The sequence below is a fragment of the Misgurnus anguillicaudatus genome, chromosome 17, assembly GCF_027580225.2.
Source record: "Misgurnus anguillicaudatus chromosome 17, ASM2758022v2, whole genome shotgun sequence".
In the NCBI taxonomy this organism is placed as follows: domain Eukaryota; kingdom Metazoa; phylum Chordata; class Actinopteri; order Cypriniformes; family Cobitidae; genus Misgurnus; species Misgurnus anguillicaudatus.
The window spans coordinates 39,004,851-39,019,596 of NC_073353.2; the positions used below are offsets into that span (position 1 = coordinate 39,004,851).

A 14,746-nucleotide genomic window follows, 5' to 3' on the forward strand; every position below is an offset into this window, starting at 1 on the left:
GCCCATTAGATTGTAATTTATCCTGGGTGGTTTTAACTCAAAATGCTGGGTTCATTTTCATTCAACCCAACTTTTTACTTTTTAGAGAGCATGGTTACTATACACTCTAGAAATGGTTGGCTGGGTTATTTTTGACCCATAATGGGTAAATACACTGCTGGGTTAAAATTGATCCAATGCAGGGTTGTTTTAACCCAACTGCTGGGTTATTATACCCCATGGTTGCATAACCCAACATTGGGTCATTTTTAACCCAGCATGTGTTCTGTCCAATATTTACCAATTATCTGTCAAAAATAACCCAGACATTTTTAGTGTATTTAAACCATGGTTACCACAAAAATAACACAATTCTGCTGGGTTGTTTTTAACCCAACACTGTAACTATTGGACAGAACACATGTTGGGCACATAATCCAATGATTGGTTGTTTCAATGCAATTCTGTTGTTTACTGTTTTTGTTTATTTATTAATGTTTATTTAATAACCCAACATGTGTTCTGTCCAATATTTACCCTGCATTGGGTTAAAAACAACCCAGCAGTTACCATGGTTAATTTTTGTAAGGGAGACTTGATCCTTGCATATCAGTGACCTAGTATTTTTTTTTCTTTTTTAATCTTTATCCTACTTAATTCCTACTTAATTCTTGTATATATAAACAGTGTATCATCTTTTCTGGATGAAATGAAAACCCTACCGATAAAGAGATCCGCATTTTACAAGAGAAAACTTAACATCATAAAACATCAACAACATTAAGAGCATATAAGAAGATATTTGATCAATGTTTCCTGAAATAGCATGTTAAATCTTTCTAATACACACTATTAATATTTTACTAGGTTAATTTATGGATTAGCTAAGATGAAGAAGATGAGTTATTAATGCCTACGCAGAGGATTTCAAAAATTAGGTTGTGACTCAGACACCACAGGATATTAGTTTTAACTTTAAATACAGTACTAGTTTACTTCACTGTGTGTCATTCTCATGTTATTTCCAAATATATTAATTTGTGTCATTTCTGCACCACTATAGTGGTCAAAAACAGTTCACATTGTATATAGATGCAAAAGTCTTTTAAAAGTGTTATTCTGAAATACACAGATGCAACTTTGGTTAGGTAGGTTTATTCGTAAAGGAAAACATAATAAAACATAAATGTCTAACATTTGTACCATAAATGTAGCCATCAATGAGATTTTTTTTATTGTAAATATCTCATTGTACTTCAGTTTAGGCCTTAAGGGCACTTCTGATGTCCTGATATCAGCCCTAAAGAAACACAAGACCCTACACGAGACCCATGATACGAGCTGCCCACCAGCGGCACGGCATGATGACCCTGCACACCTGCCGACAGCCCCGATAATTGTACGGCCACGGCCAATAACCACCGAGTGGCTCACAGACTCTCTCACAATGAGTATAACTGCGATGACATTCATTACAGCAGATGCCACGATGATCCAACATGGGGTCGAAGGTCATCGTCTCTTCAGCCTCCTGATTACGCTGTAGTGAAGAGAAGGTTAAAGGTCATAAAACATAATCTGTGGTAACACAGCATGAAGCTGCCAATGAAGTAAGAGGTTTGCACACAATAGAAAGTCTTTGCAGAGTTATTACAGAACTGATTAAAAAAAATCTAATGGCAAATATAAAGGTCAAATAAAATTTTAGCAATGCTGTTAAGCTGTTTCTTAATTTTATAATGTCATCAACAGTATAGCAACTACATAAATCCTGTAGTACTTTTAACTCTGTTTTGGGTTAAAAAGGGACAAACCCAGCTGTTAAACTCAGAAAATATTTATATTTGACCCAACATTTGGTTAAAACAATGCAGTAAAGTTTAAATTACCACCCAACAGGTTGGGTTCATCCCTTTTTGACCCAACGCTGGGTTGAAACATTTGAACATTTATAATGAACTCTTATAACATTAATAATGATGATGTTCCTCACATGATATGGGTTTTCAGGGTTAAAATCAGATCCTCTGTGTTGATTTTCACTGGATGTTGTGTTTCGACCTCTCGACTGTCTTCGGTTTAATCCACCTTCATTCTGTCGTTTCGGCCGGCTCACGCTTCTTCTCGTCCGTAATGCTTCAAGAACAATAGAGATGTTTAATGAAGAAATGCAGCTTTATTCAGTCTTTTACCATAAACAAAAACATCTTCTGGTCAGTGTTTTAATGATTTTTATCAATTTAAAGGGGACATTTCATGATACTTTTTTAAGATGTCAAATGAATCTTTGGTGCCCCCAAAAGTACGTATGTGAAGTTTAGGTTTAAGCAAAAATGTGCCATTTTTGGGTGTGTCCCTTTAAATGCAAATGAGCTGATGAAATGCAAAAACTGATCACCATAATGGTGGTTTGTTGAAATTAAAACTCAATTATGCTTTCAATTATTTTCTCTCTCTCTGTACTAAATGTCAGTGTCGTGGTTGGATAGTGCGGATTAAGGGGTGGTATTATTATAATAAGATCCCCTTCTGACATCACAATGGGAGCCAAATATCAATGATCTATTTTTTCACAAGCTTGCAGAGAATGGTTTACCAAAACTAAGTTGGGTTGATCTTTTTCACATTTTCTAGGTTGATAGAAGCACTGGGGACCCAATTATAGCACTTAAACATGGAAAAGTCAGATTTTCACGCAATGAACCCTTTAATAAAAACGAGTTATTGATGTATGAATATTTATCTTTCTAAGATGATAAATGAGATCATAAAACTGATCATTATTCATACAAAATTAAAGATGAAATGTTATGTGCATAATTTATCTGACATTGAAACCAAACATAACTTCCAATTTAATAAACCCACCATTGAACGCTTGATGTTGATGATGTTTCTTGTGATGTGTCTAATCTCTTCAAGTGTTTATGTAATGAAAATGTGAAATACCTCGATTGTTGGTAGGGTGTTGCCAATAAACCGGAAGGTCTCCACAGAATCTGAGTATTTCAGAGCTGAGAAAACTGTTGTCCTTCAGAGGTTCATCAGATGCCATCCAAACCAATGAATCCACATCAGATTTGATTGATATAACCTCCGCTTCCTGATATTAAAACAATTTGTTACTGTTGAAAACAATCAAAAGTTTGGCTTAAAAAAGATTAAGCATCAAATTTCTCATTCGATAGAGAGTAAATAATGACAGATTTTTCCTTTAAGTATATTTTAGTGTTTTTTATATTTTGGTTACGTCAACAAGATATTGCACCCATCACATTTAAAATGAATTTGTCAGTTCAAAGATTGCGAAGGCTCATTGCATCCTCACCTCAGAAAGTTTACTTCTGATCTGGGATCTGATGTAACACTTTTCTCCTCCAGGAAACCTCATTGCGGTTATGCCCTTTAAAAAAAGAGTTGATAGGTAATTGCATTTAAAGTGGCCGTGAAATGAGATTAATAGGTTTATGACGGTTCTACTCACAGATTTAAAGTCATGAGCTTCCCGAATGTTCCCGTCTCCAGCGTCCATCATGAATCGTTCTGGATTACTCTCAGAGTTCAACTCTAAAGAATCTTCGATCATCTTTATGTTGATGTTTCTGCTGTAGTCTGCAGTGATCACCTGTTCAAATACAACACAATAAATACACAGATAAATACAGTGTTCACATGCAGATCTGTTGTTTTATGCTTGTGGATGGGTAAACTGACTCATGAGTCTCTGTGTTTAAGGTTTTCATTGAATATTGACTCTTTGTGCTGCACTTGTATAAACAAAGATTTTTCACCGCAATGCCATAGTAGAACCATTTTCGGTTCCTCAAAGAACCTTTCGGTCAACCTTCTTAAAATAACCATTTCTTATACCTTTTTATAATCTTTAGAACCTAGAAAGTTCTTCGGATGTCTTTACATAACCATTCAGCTGACAATGGTTCTTCTATGGCATCAGGAAGCACCTTTATTTTTGATGTGCAATTTAAAATTAAGTTCCAGAAGCAAAACCTTTTATAAAATGCATTGCACATCATATGATAAGATTATTGGTGCAGTAGTTTCTGTGCAGCAGAGGTTTTTGCTGCATGTTAATATGTTTGCACAGTCTTTCCCTTCCAGTATAAACACTGGGTGTCTACAGAGGGCTCTTTGTTTTTCTCCTTTAACCTGGAGGATTTTTTCACGGAAATACCAGCCGCGTCTGAAATCAATGGCGACTTATAACCGCGCATGCAAAGACTGATGCTTTTAATTATTCTTGACACATCATTGAAATAGTTTCGCTGGATGTGAGCTTTAACTATTGACATGACTGCATCAGGTTTAGTGTGTGTTCAGCACTATTGGATTTCGTGAGCGATAAAATATTGGATTAGTTAATGTTTGCGAACGCTTTCTAATTAACATTTAGATCAAAGTTAATATGTTTATATGAAGGAAAGTGTCTACCAGATTCTCATCATGTTAATCTGCTTTTTGTTCCTGCTGTGAATGAATTTCAGAAAGTGCTAATATTCAATATAATCTATTTTATATAAATATGCCACTTTAAACATAATAATGATATTCATCTGATCAGGTCACTCCAGAGGATTTTTTTATAAAATAAAATGCATCATTTGATTAGAAGTGAAGCAAACATTTGTTCATGACTGCAAACACACTGAAACAAACTACCACACAAATGCAATTTGTTGCATAAGATGAACAAATGATAGCTATTTTTGTGAAGGTAATAGACTGCAAAACACAGCATTCTGCTGAACAGATTGAACCAAAATACTTTAGACAAGTGTGTTGGTCTAAAAGATACAACATACTTCTTTATCATTCATTTGCCAAAGGTAAAATCCTCCAATTCCTCCAAACACCAGCAGTAAAGCTCCTGCAATGAAGGCAGCGATCACTGTTCTCCTGAGACGACTCGATTCGTTGGGTTTCATCATCAAACCTCCATACACCTGATTCATTCAAATATAAAAACACGTTCATTTAGTGTAAAACAGTTTCATTTTTACTCACAGTATACTGTATGTTTAAAGAAATGCACCAGGATCTACCTCAGCAGGATATTTTTCTGATGTTGCCTCCATGGTGGAGTCTGGTCGTCTGAAAGCAACGCTTTGAGACTTTCTGTAGCTTCTGTAAAAAAAATGTTGCGTGTACGTGACAGGGGAAAAATCAGGGGGTAAAGAAGCTCCCGGAGAAACGAAACTCTGAGGGGTCAAGACTGGAATCCGTCTGTAGGAACTATGTTTGGCTTCAGAAATCACACACACCAGACGACTCATTTTACACACACACAGATTTTAGGGAATTAGGGTTTTATGTTTATGTTTAATTGTAGAAATGACCTGTCATTACACAAATTCTACTCTCTCAAAGGTGCTTTACAATAGAAGAATTGATTTCAGCTAAACGGTAAGGAACCTTTAACGTCTAAAGAACATTTCTGTTTCACAAAAAGGTACTTTGCAGTTAAAAAAGTTCTTCGGATAAGTATAAAGGAATGTGTCTTAAAGCACTGTTGACTGAGAAAGGTTTCTCTTTGTTTGTCCTGAGCAATAAAGCGGTTCTTCAGAAAAATCCTCCAGGTTCTCCACATTATTTGATTTGGGTTCTTCAGCACAGTGTCTGTATAATGTTGAGATTCATCTTCTTACACTGAGGTCAACATAAAGACTTTTTTACAAAACATGCAAACATTCATTGATGCTCAAGAAGGCAGCACACTACATTCTTAGAAATAAAAGTACAAAGGATGTCACTGAGACAGTACCTTTTAAAAAGGTTCAAATATGTACCATTTTGGTACAGATATGTGTTGGATATGTACCTTTGAGGTATCATTGTGTACCATTTTGGTACCAATATGCACCTTTTAGGTTCAAAAGTTTACTTTTTAAAAGGTACCGCCTAAGTGACAACTGTTGTACCTTCTAGTACCTTTTTTCTGAGAGTGTACAGTAATGAGATCTGAATGGACTGATCAGTGTTCATTTTTGTCCACATTGTAAAACAAATTACAGTATTACTGGGTATTACTGGCAACTAGCTGCCAGTAACTTACTGTAGATTTTACATTGATGTTATTTACTGGCAACAGTTTGTTCAAAGTTAAATGAACATGAAACATTTTCAGTATTTATCTTCTACAGTAAGTTACTGGCAACCAGCTGCATAATTACGGCAAATTTTTTACAGTGTGCATGTTTTCTGTTATATTGCTAATGTTATGCATGTCATTCTGTTAAATCCTGTTGTTACATTTGGCTCTTTAAAATGACATCACATGTTAGGGGGTGTGACCTTGCCAAACTACTAATTTTGTCTTTTCAAAATGATTGCTATTTCAACTAGGACATTTTATGAAATAAATAAAAGCTAAGAATTAAATTATAAGTAAAAATTCCTGTTTTTCACTACAGTGGATATAAAAAATATGCAATGTTTTTGTTACCACTCCAACACTTAATTTTTAAAAGAAAAAACAAACTTGGAGATTAAATATCTTAAGGGCAAAACTGCATCAGACTGCTGCATCATACATCCCAAGAGATTTAAACATTTAAAGTGCATTTAGTGCATGCTGGGAAACATTATAACAGTACTGACGTATTCGGTATTCACGATCCACTATGTACACAATACATTTTATATAAGCACAATTAACATTTGCCTACAATACTTTCAAACGTGAAACCATAAAGGATCAAAATAAACCAATGTAGTGACGCGTCTCAAACTTTGATGGGTTTCTCAAAGATGCAAAGCACTATTTACTGTAATCTGCTTTATTTCTCTCTTTTTTTAAGAAACATGTTGTCTGATCTTATTAAATATTGTTCTCGATTATAAAACATTGTAGATTTAGAATAAAAAAACATTTAATTTGTTGTGAAGTTGTTTACAGTCAGACAAAGTGAATTACAAACACAACACATTATAATAATCCCAAACATGCAATGAAAAAACATATATACAGTATATACAAAACATCAAAACAATACAGTTGAAGCTAAAAATATATACATCAACCTAAACATTATGATATTGAGGTATCAGTCGTCTGTAAATCCTTCAGGACTGTTTGTTGTGATGGGCTCTGTATGTGTAAATACTGGGATGTCTTCTTGTCTCCTCTGTGACTGTGGTGAACAAACATGAATGTAATCATATTGAGTCTGTTGATCCTCTGTAAGACTCTGCAAGGCTGCGCTCCTGAATGTCTGAGTCTCACAGCTGTTTCTGTTCATTGTGACCTGCGAGGACGGTCGTGTCCTTGAGAAGGTCGAGAGATGTCTGGGATTAATGCCTCCACCGCTTCTGCTTACAGATGGACTCCAACATCGATCCGAATGGCCGAGGATTCGGCACTCGCTGGTACAGGCCCACAGACCTGTGACAAAAACATTTCTGTCAATACAACTACTATTATAAGAATGAGTTTACTCTACAGACAGACAGACAGACTTAAACATGAAACTGATCCGGTAGTGACATCACAGGAAGGACAGCTTTTATTTGAGGAATCCACACAGATCTTGAAGTTAACCAACAATCGACATCTCATTACTGTGAGCATTCATTTGAACAGAGAGACCAAAACATGCAATTATCATTTTGCAAAGATACAGTACAGTAGTGTGAGTTAGTATATCATTTCTAAAACCTTGTTTAGTTTGCACTTGTTTTTGTAAATACAGTGGAAAATACAGCAGGACAGAAATATCTGCCACATTTCATCCAAATGTCAACCTTTCATAAAAAATAATGTAAACGTTTATAATCATACTGATTTGTTCGATGTAAATATTTGGTGGTTTAAATACCCATACAAAATCTCTGTTAAAGTTTAATTAACTGTTAAAGTGTGTTTAATAAAAATCTTCAATTTCACGTCCATAACAATTTTTGTTCCTCATAAAGGCTCATACAAAAATCTAATAAATATAATTGGTTCTTTGTGCATTTGTTGGGTATTATTGCTTCTGGTTTGTGCATTTTAATTTAAAAAAATTCCTACAAAGTATGTTGTCTCCAAAAAACTGTCCTTTTTATTGTCACTTGTAAATAAACACATGTTTATTTCCCTTATCTAAACAGAAAACATGACTATAGACTGATATAATCAAGAGTTTAGAAAAAAACATAAACAGATGGATCAATATATTGGTAATAAATACCTTATTAAAGGTTTTAATGGCATATCCATAACTCTGGAATTGCTTGTTTGTTTGTTTTTTTAGATCTGTGACTTTTTTGTCTGAACACACTGTTATGTTCACAGTAATATAAATATTATATATGCACTGAAGCATTTTTATAAGATAAGATAAGATAATGCTTTATTAATCCCCAGACAGAGACATTTGGGTGTCACACCAGACAAGTAAAGAATAAAGAAAAAGATAGTAGGAAAAAACAGCACTGTAATTTTTTACTGTAGTTATGCAGCTGTTTTCCAGTAAGTTACTGTACATTTAAACTAAGTCCTAGTCCTGGCTTAAACTAAGCTAATCCCTGTCCGGGAAACCACCCCTTGGTCTCAATTTATGTTTTTTTAATTAGAAATATTCGAAGATTATGATACAAACAGTGATCAGAAACCCCCATTAGTCCAGTGTAATTTTTTTAAAATAAAAAATGTATATCAATCACTGTTAAAAATTACGGTAAAAATGACAGTATTATTGTTAGCTGTTTTCCAGTAACTTACTGTAGATTTAAATTGATGTTATTTACTAGTGCAAAGCATTCTGGAAACCAAAAATCCTCATCAAAATTTTTCTGTTTTTTCTTTCAGATTTTTGTTCCCAGAAAGATTTGCTTGAGTTATTTTATAGTTTTATTCTTTGAAGATAAAGATTTGTTCATGTTTAATGCTCATTTTACTTTTAACAAACTGTTGCCAATAAATAAAATATATTTAATTAGGAAAATATAAAGTTTTAACAAACATGCCTTACTAAAAACCTAATTTGTGTGCATTTTGAGTCAAAACAAAGAGCACTGATGTATTTTAAGATATGTTATTGCACGCAGTTTTCAGTTTGGCAGCTCTTACATTTATTTTAGTCTAGGACTATAATCCCTGTCTGGGAAACCACCCCTAAAAGTTTTGAAGTGGGTCAGTCTGTCAAGTTTTGTCTAACCTTTATATGAAGTGTAGTCTTTCTTGACTCCTTCACTGATGTCAGAATCACTGTCATTCACATCGCTGTCTCCTTTCCCACTGTCCTTGCCACTTATCTGTGGATCTCTTACTGCGATGGTCATCATCGAGTTGCCTTTCCATACCGTGATCGGTCGTGCCGCCTCTTTACCATAACCAGGCAAAGTAGAATATCCCTGCAAAGACACGACAACATTGATGTTATAGTTAGACATGGTGAATAATGCACGGATAAATATAATATCAATGCTTAAGAAGTGTTTGTCCATAATCACTCTAATACTCCATACGAAACATTCACAAAAACTCATTCTTAACGCTCTGTCTGAGATATTGTATCACTGTTTGAATACAAGTGTTAGATGTGTTCATTTCAGTGTCGTCAACTAAGTGTTGTGTTTTTAGAGAAAGTTTTATTATATATATTTTCTCATTTATGCTATTTTAGGAGTTTGCACTAACATGTAATCAGATGTGATAACTAATTCATATTTGGCGTCCTGTCCGAGGGGAGGGCTAAGAGCTCAAAATTTGGCATGAACCCAGAGTAGGCTACTCTGGAAAGCAGCCAGTAGAGGCGATGGGCGGGAGGAGGGAAACTGTCACATGACGATGGTGAGGGACAGCTATATATACACAAACCTTTTCTCGCTCTGATTGGTTGGATAACATGATCATGCTCATCCCTAACTTTATTTAATATTACAGTAATTAAAATCATACCTTGCAGATGCAACATTTCAATTGATGGTTTTATATGGACAGAGGTCTGATCTATGCCCCAAATTGCCACTAACCCTAGAACTGCTACTGCTTATGATTAAACCTCAAATCATCTACAGCCATACAGTACACATAACAGCTTTGCTGTGTAGGAAATATTTTTTGATACGGTTGTGATGATTGTTCTTTTTAGAGTGAAATATTGTTTGTGTATGACAGACAGACAGACAGCTTACATGCAGACAGTTTCAATCAGCTGTACTCAGTCTAGCTGTTTCTGAACCCAAGAACACTTCAAGTGTGAAAGGCAACTCACAGACACGCGCACACATACAGTGTCGCCCCTTACGTCTATTTCCCCCGCCACACTTCTGTATTTGTTGTTGAAGGTCTGTGGGCTTTCAGCAGTTGCTTGCACGCTGTCGTGGAGTTTTTCAGGAGTGTTTATGACAGACGTGGAGTGAAACTCGTGCGCGTCAAACACATTGGCGGTGTGGTTGGAGATCATGGACACAGCGTTATTATCCGTCGCGTAAGGAACATCTTGAAGCTCGGCGCGTCTCTTCTGTCCGTTTCTGTGACTTCTGCACAACAAGTACGACAAAACAAGCAGAAACAGCATAGAAGAACCCGTCAGGGCCAGAATTAAAATCAGTGTCCAGTGCCCGGGCTCTTCCTCCTCTCTTTCGTCGTAGAAATTGCCATTTGAAGGCGCAGACTCGGTTAAAGTAAAATGAATAGTGGCTGTTGAAGTTAGTGACGGGTGTCCGTTATCATTCACGGTCACCAGCACTCTCCATATGTCTTGCGCGTCGTGCGCAATTTTGCGGTTGATATATATTTCCCCCGTATTCGGATCGATTGCAAAGCCGAAATCGCCTCCGTCGTAAAGCTTGTAGGTGAGCTCAGCGTTTAAACCCGCGTCCACGTCTTTTGCCTTTATTCGGGTCACGATGTACCCGGGCGGCGCGTCTCTGGGCAGCTGGATTTCGGCAGAGCCATTGATTAAGGGTGGCTGGGTTATACAGGGGGCGTTATCATTCTGATCAACTATATTGATAACGAGAACAGCATTGGTATGAAGCTGCGGCCATCCTCTGTCGCTGGCCTGGACGCGCAAATCCAGCCTCTTTGTGACCTCGTAATTGAAACTCTGAAGGGCGTAAACGTTACCCGCCTGATTCATAATGGCAAACCTGGAGACGCTGTTTGTGTCCGAGTCAAAAAGTTCATAGGTTATTTCCCCATTAAGTCCCGAATCTTGATCGCTGGCCAGAACTGTCGTGATGTAGGTGCCAGGTAATTGGTTTTCCTCTATAAAGCCCTCATATATCTTTGCGCTGAACACTGGGGCATTGTCATTGACGTCTGTTAGCTTTATTATAAAACTGGTGACCGTGCGTAACGGCGGTGCACCGAAGTCCTCTGCCACCACGGTCAAATTATATTCCGGGAGCTTTTCTCTGTCGAGCGCAGCCATTGTGATTATTGTGTAACTGCCTTCATAGGCCCTTTTGAGTCTAAAGTTGCCGTGTCCGCCGTTGAGAGTGCAGCTCACCTGTCCATTCGCACCAGAGTCCTTGTCTTTGATGCTAATCAAAGCAACCAGAATGTCCGGACCTGTAGCTTCACTAACGTGCGCAACTCCATCTGTTAAAGGTGTGATAGGGGTGATGCTTATTTCAGGGGGGTTGTCGTTCACATCTCTCACGTTTACAGTAATTTTACACATCGAGGGGACCGGATTGTGACCCAAATCGGTGGCCTGCACGTCGATTTCGTACGTGGTCTCGTCTTCGTAATCGACAGGACTCTGCAGAGTCAGCTGTCCGGTTTTGTAATCCATCTTGAATAGTTGTCTTATCTTTGTTGTGACTTGCTTGCCCAGTTCGTACACAACCTCTCCGTTGAGACCCTCATCCGGATCTATGGCATTTAAGTCCAACACGACTGATTCGACGGGCGCATCCTCTGGCAAATCGACAGAGTAATGGCTCTGGTCAAACACCGGACTGTTGTCATTGGCGTCTTTGACTTTGACAGTAACATTGGTGGAGCCGCTTTTCGGAGGATGTCCTCCGTCCGTCGCCACGAGCTTCAGTGCGTAAAACGCGCGACTTTCTCGGTCCAGCTCCTTCATGAGCACAAGCTCTGCATATTTAACCCCATCCACCCTCGTAATGACATCTATGCTAAAGTGAGTGTTATCGGTGATTTGGTAGGACTGGATAGAGTTTGATCCCACGTCCGCGTCCTCGGCTGCGTCCAAAGGGATGCGCGTCCCCACCGCCGCGCTCTCGGAGATCTCAATGGTGCACTCGGCGCGCGGAAACTCCGGTGAGTTGTCGTTGACGTCCATCACTTCCACCTCGACGTGAAAAAGCTCGAATTGCTCGGCGGACACAAAAGCGACATCGAAGGTGATTACGCACCGCGGATTCCGCTTGCAAACGCGCTCCCGGTCGATGCGCTCTTCGACCGTAAGCCTCCCGTCGCTTTCTCTAAAGCGGATGAAAGATCCGGTGGATGGACTCATCAGTTTAAACCTTATGCCGGGGAACGTGCGGGTTTTGTCCGGGGTCCAGGTGACATTGCTGGCCAGTGTCCCTATGACCGTCGGCGGACGCACCTCCTCATATATTTTATATCTCACCGTTCGTTCTTCGGACACAACGTCGGACACAACCAAAAGCCAAATGAGTGTCATTCCAGCTATCCACACTAACAAAAGTCTTTGCTCCATAGTCGGTAGTATTTCGCGTTTTATGTTGCGATAGAGAGAACAAAGCGCCGCGCGCGTCTGTCCTGGGTGAAGACTCGGTTCCAGTCGTGCCGTTCATCAGGTTCTCTAAACTGTAGCGCAAGTCACTTGTGTGCCGCTTCTTCTTCTCTCACCCCTCCCGTGACAGACACCGAATGATGCCATTTCCCATTCACATGAACCAGAACACATTACACATGAATGTGTGACGATGGCGGGGACAGCTGACATGGCATTGTTATTTTCTCTCTTTTAACGACCAATGCATTTTTTTCCCTTTTTATGTTCAGCATTTCATTGGACATAAAAAAACATTAAAGTGAAACATTTTAGTATAGGTTGTCCTCTCTTGTCACTCTCTTCCTCAACTGTGAAATACAAAAACATATTGATTTGAAATATATTTCACATCAAATTACCACATCATCTGTAACATGTAAATAAAATGATGCAGTCGATTATTATGTCTTTTGAGTGTTTAACATTGTAGCCTAATTAATTATGTTTAGATGAGCTATTTATTTTCATTTAGTCCTATAATGCCTCCACACACAGTACTACAGATATGTTAATCATTAATAGCCTAATCAAAGTTTTTTCTTTGTGTGGATGTGGACATGGACAGTAAGATATTGGTGAAAAGTGGTAACTTTAAAGAAATGGCAACCTGTCAGCATCTAAATCACACACTTAAGTCAAAAAATAATCAGTTCATCATGCTAGAAGGAAAATACATCTCCGTGATATTAATGTATAGCATCTGAGATGAACAGTAAGGTGCCTATTGTTAAGATTTCAAAGAGCCATCAGAGATCAAATAAAAAAAAAACAATTCCCATATACTCACAGATCAATAAAGCAACTAGGTCATGTCTAGAGATGAGTTATTGTATAACCCTAAACCGGTTACAGTAAAGGTCTTGTGTGATGGAGATAGAGGTCATTTGTTTGACATTCTGAATCCTATAAAGCAACGATGCAGAGGGTTTGCTATCAATTCATCCATAATCATAGATCCCTTTCTGTGAAGCATAGAGCTGTAAATGAACCATAATATATTCATCCCCATGTACCCGATGGGCAAGATTTAGATTTAGATTAGAGCGAAACTCATTTAGCCATCTGTTAAACTGCAAGCAGATCCTTACAATGCTTCCAAATATTTCATGAATTTAGAGTTTATCGTACATACCTATCAACCAGCAGTGAAATTTATTCCAAACATTGCAGATTGTATTTCACAGAAAGCTCAACGTTTCTTTGAAAGTTCACGGCAATCTTTTGTGCCTTCAAATGAATCCTCACAGCTGAAAAGAGCTTTTTGTGGGGAAAAAACATGCTGTGCAACTGTTTGAGGGAAGATAGAGATTCCAAATTTATAGTCCGCTCACAGACATAATTCCAGTTTTAATAGGATTCTAAATGCATTTGGTTTCAGGGGATATCCTTTTGCATTTTCAAGTTTGCTAATCACATTCGTCTATGACACGCTGGAAGAAATGGCACAGAAGTCGACACATAAACCCAGGAATGGGCTTCATAACGGTTTGAAATCCGAATCGAATTATACGATACGATGTCCTCAGCTGACTATAGAAGTCTCGAATGAGATCATTTTAAGATTCCTTCTGGACAACGTCTCACAGGGAGCCTTAGTCTTTTATCAAGTTCATTAAGATTTGTGAGGAATCCCATGGGAATCGTGTGTGCCAATCTCTAATGTAGACTATTAGAATGACGGGGGGGGGGGGATTGAAACATTATCCATAATTCATAATGTTTCTTTGTAAACCCTATACTGTATAATGAAATGAAACGTATCTCTTCCCTTGCAGAATCACGAAGCCTGATTGTTTACTTTAAACCTGCAAACGTCAATCATTCAATCAGAACTTCATTTAGTGCAGGCACCTCTGGTTTCCAAGGTATCAAATTGTGGCCAAAACCTCCACTCTTTTGGTACTAAACAAGTAAATGAAATAAAAATCTTCATTACTTGACTTTGACAAAGTGCCATCCTGTGTCTACTGCATCATTTCCAGTAATAACGGCTGTTGTTTGGCACAACACAAAGATGAGCTTTTATAAAACAACAGAAACAGAAATAA

General features: G+C 37.8%; 2 protein-coding genes across 3 annotated transcripts; both read right to left on the bottom strand.

Moving 5' to 3' along the window:
• Positions 1 to 481: 481 nt before the first annotated feature.
• Positions 482 to 5,249, bottom strand: cnmd (chondromodulin). Its single transcript, XM_055215558.2, has 7 exons — positions 5,040 to 5,249; positions 4,800 to 4,940; positions 3,464 to 3,604; positions 3,308 to 3,382; positions 2,929 to 3,082; positions 1,973 to 2,115; positions 482 to 1,519 (listed from the first exon to the last, which is right to left on the bottom strand). Exons 1-7 carry the CDS (start codon positions 5,070 to 5,072, stop codon positions 1,298 to 1,300), a joined length of 909 nt encoding a protein of 302 aa, XP_055071533.2. The 5' UTR covers positions 5,073 to 5,249; the 3' UTR covers positions 482 to 1,297.
• Positions 5,250 to 6,672: 1,423 nt separating this feature from the next.
• Positions 6,673 to 12,889, bottom strand: LOC129452530 (protocadherin-8). 2 transcript variants are annotated; one of them, XM_055216476.2, is made up of 3 exons: positions 10,194 to 12,889; positions 9,135 to 9,330; positions 6,673 to 7,378 (listed from the first exon to the last, which is right to left on the bottom strand). In XM_055216476.2, the coding sequence occupies exons 1-3, from the start codon at positions 12,618 to 12,620 to the stop codon at positions 7,041 to 7,043; spliced, it is 2,961 nt and encodes a 986-aa protein (XP_055072451.2). In that variant the 5' UTR covers positions 12,621 to 12,889; the 3' UTR covers positions 6,673 to 7,040. The 2 variants fall into 2 exon arrangements, with proteins under 2 accessions (XP_055072451.2, XP_055072452.2); XM_055216477.2 differs by having other exon boundaries at positions 6,675 to 7,378; positions 10,227 to 12,889.
• Positions 12,890 to 14,746: the final 1,857 nt, after the last annotated feature.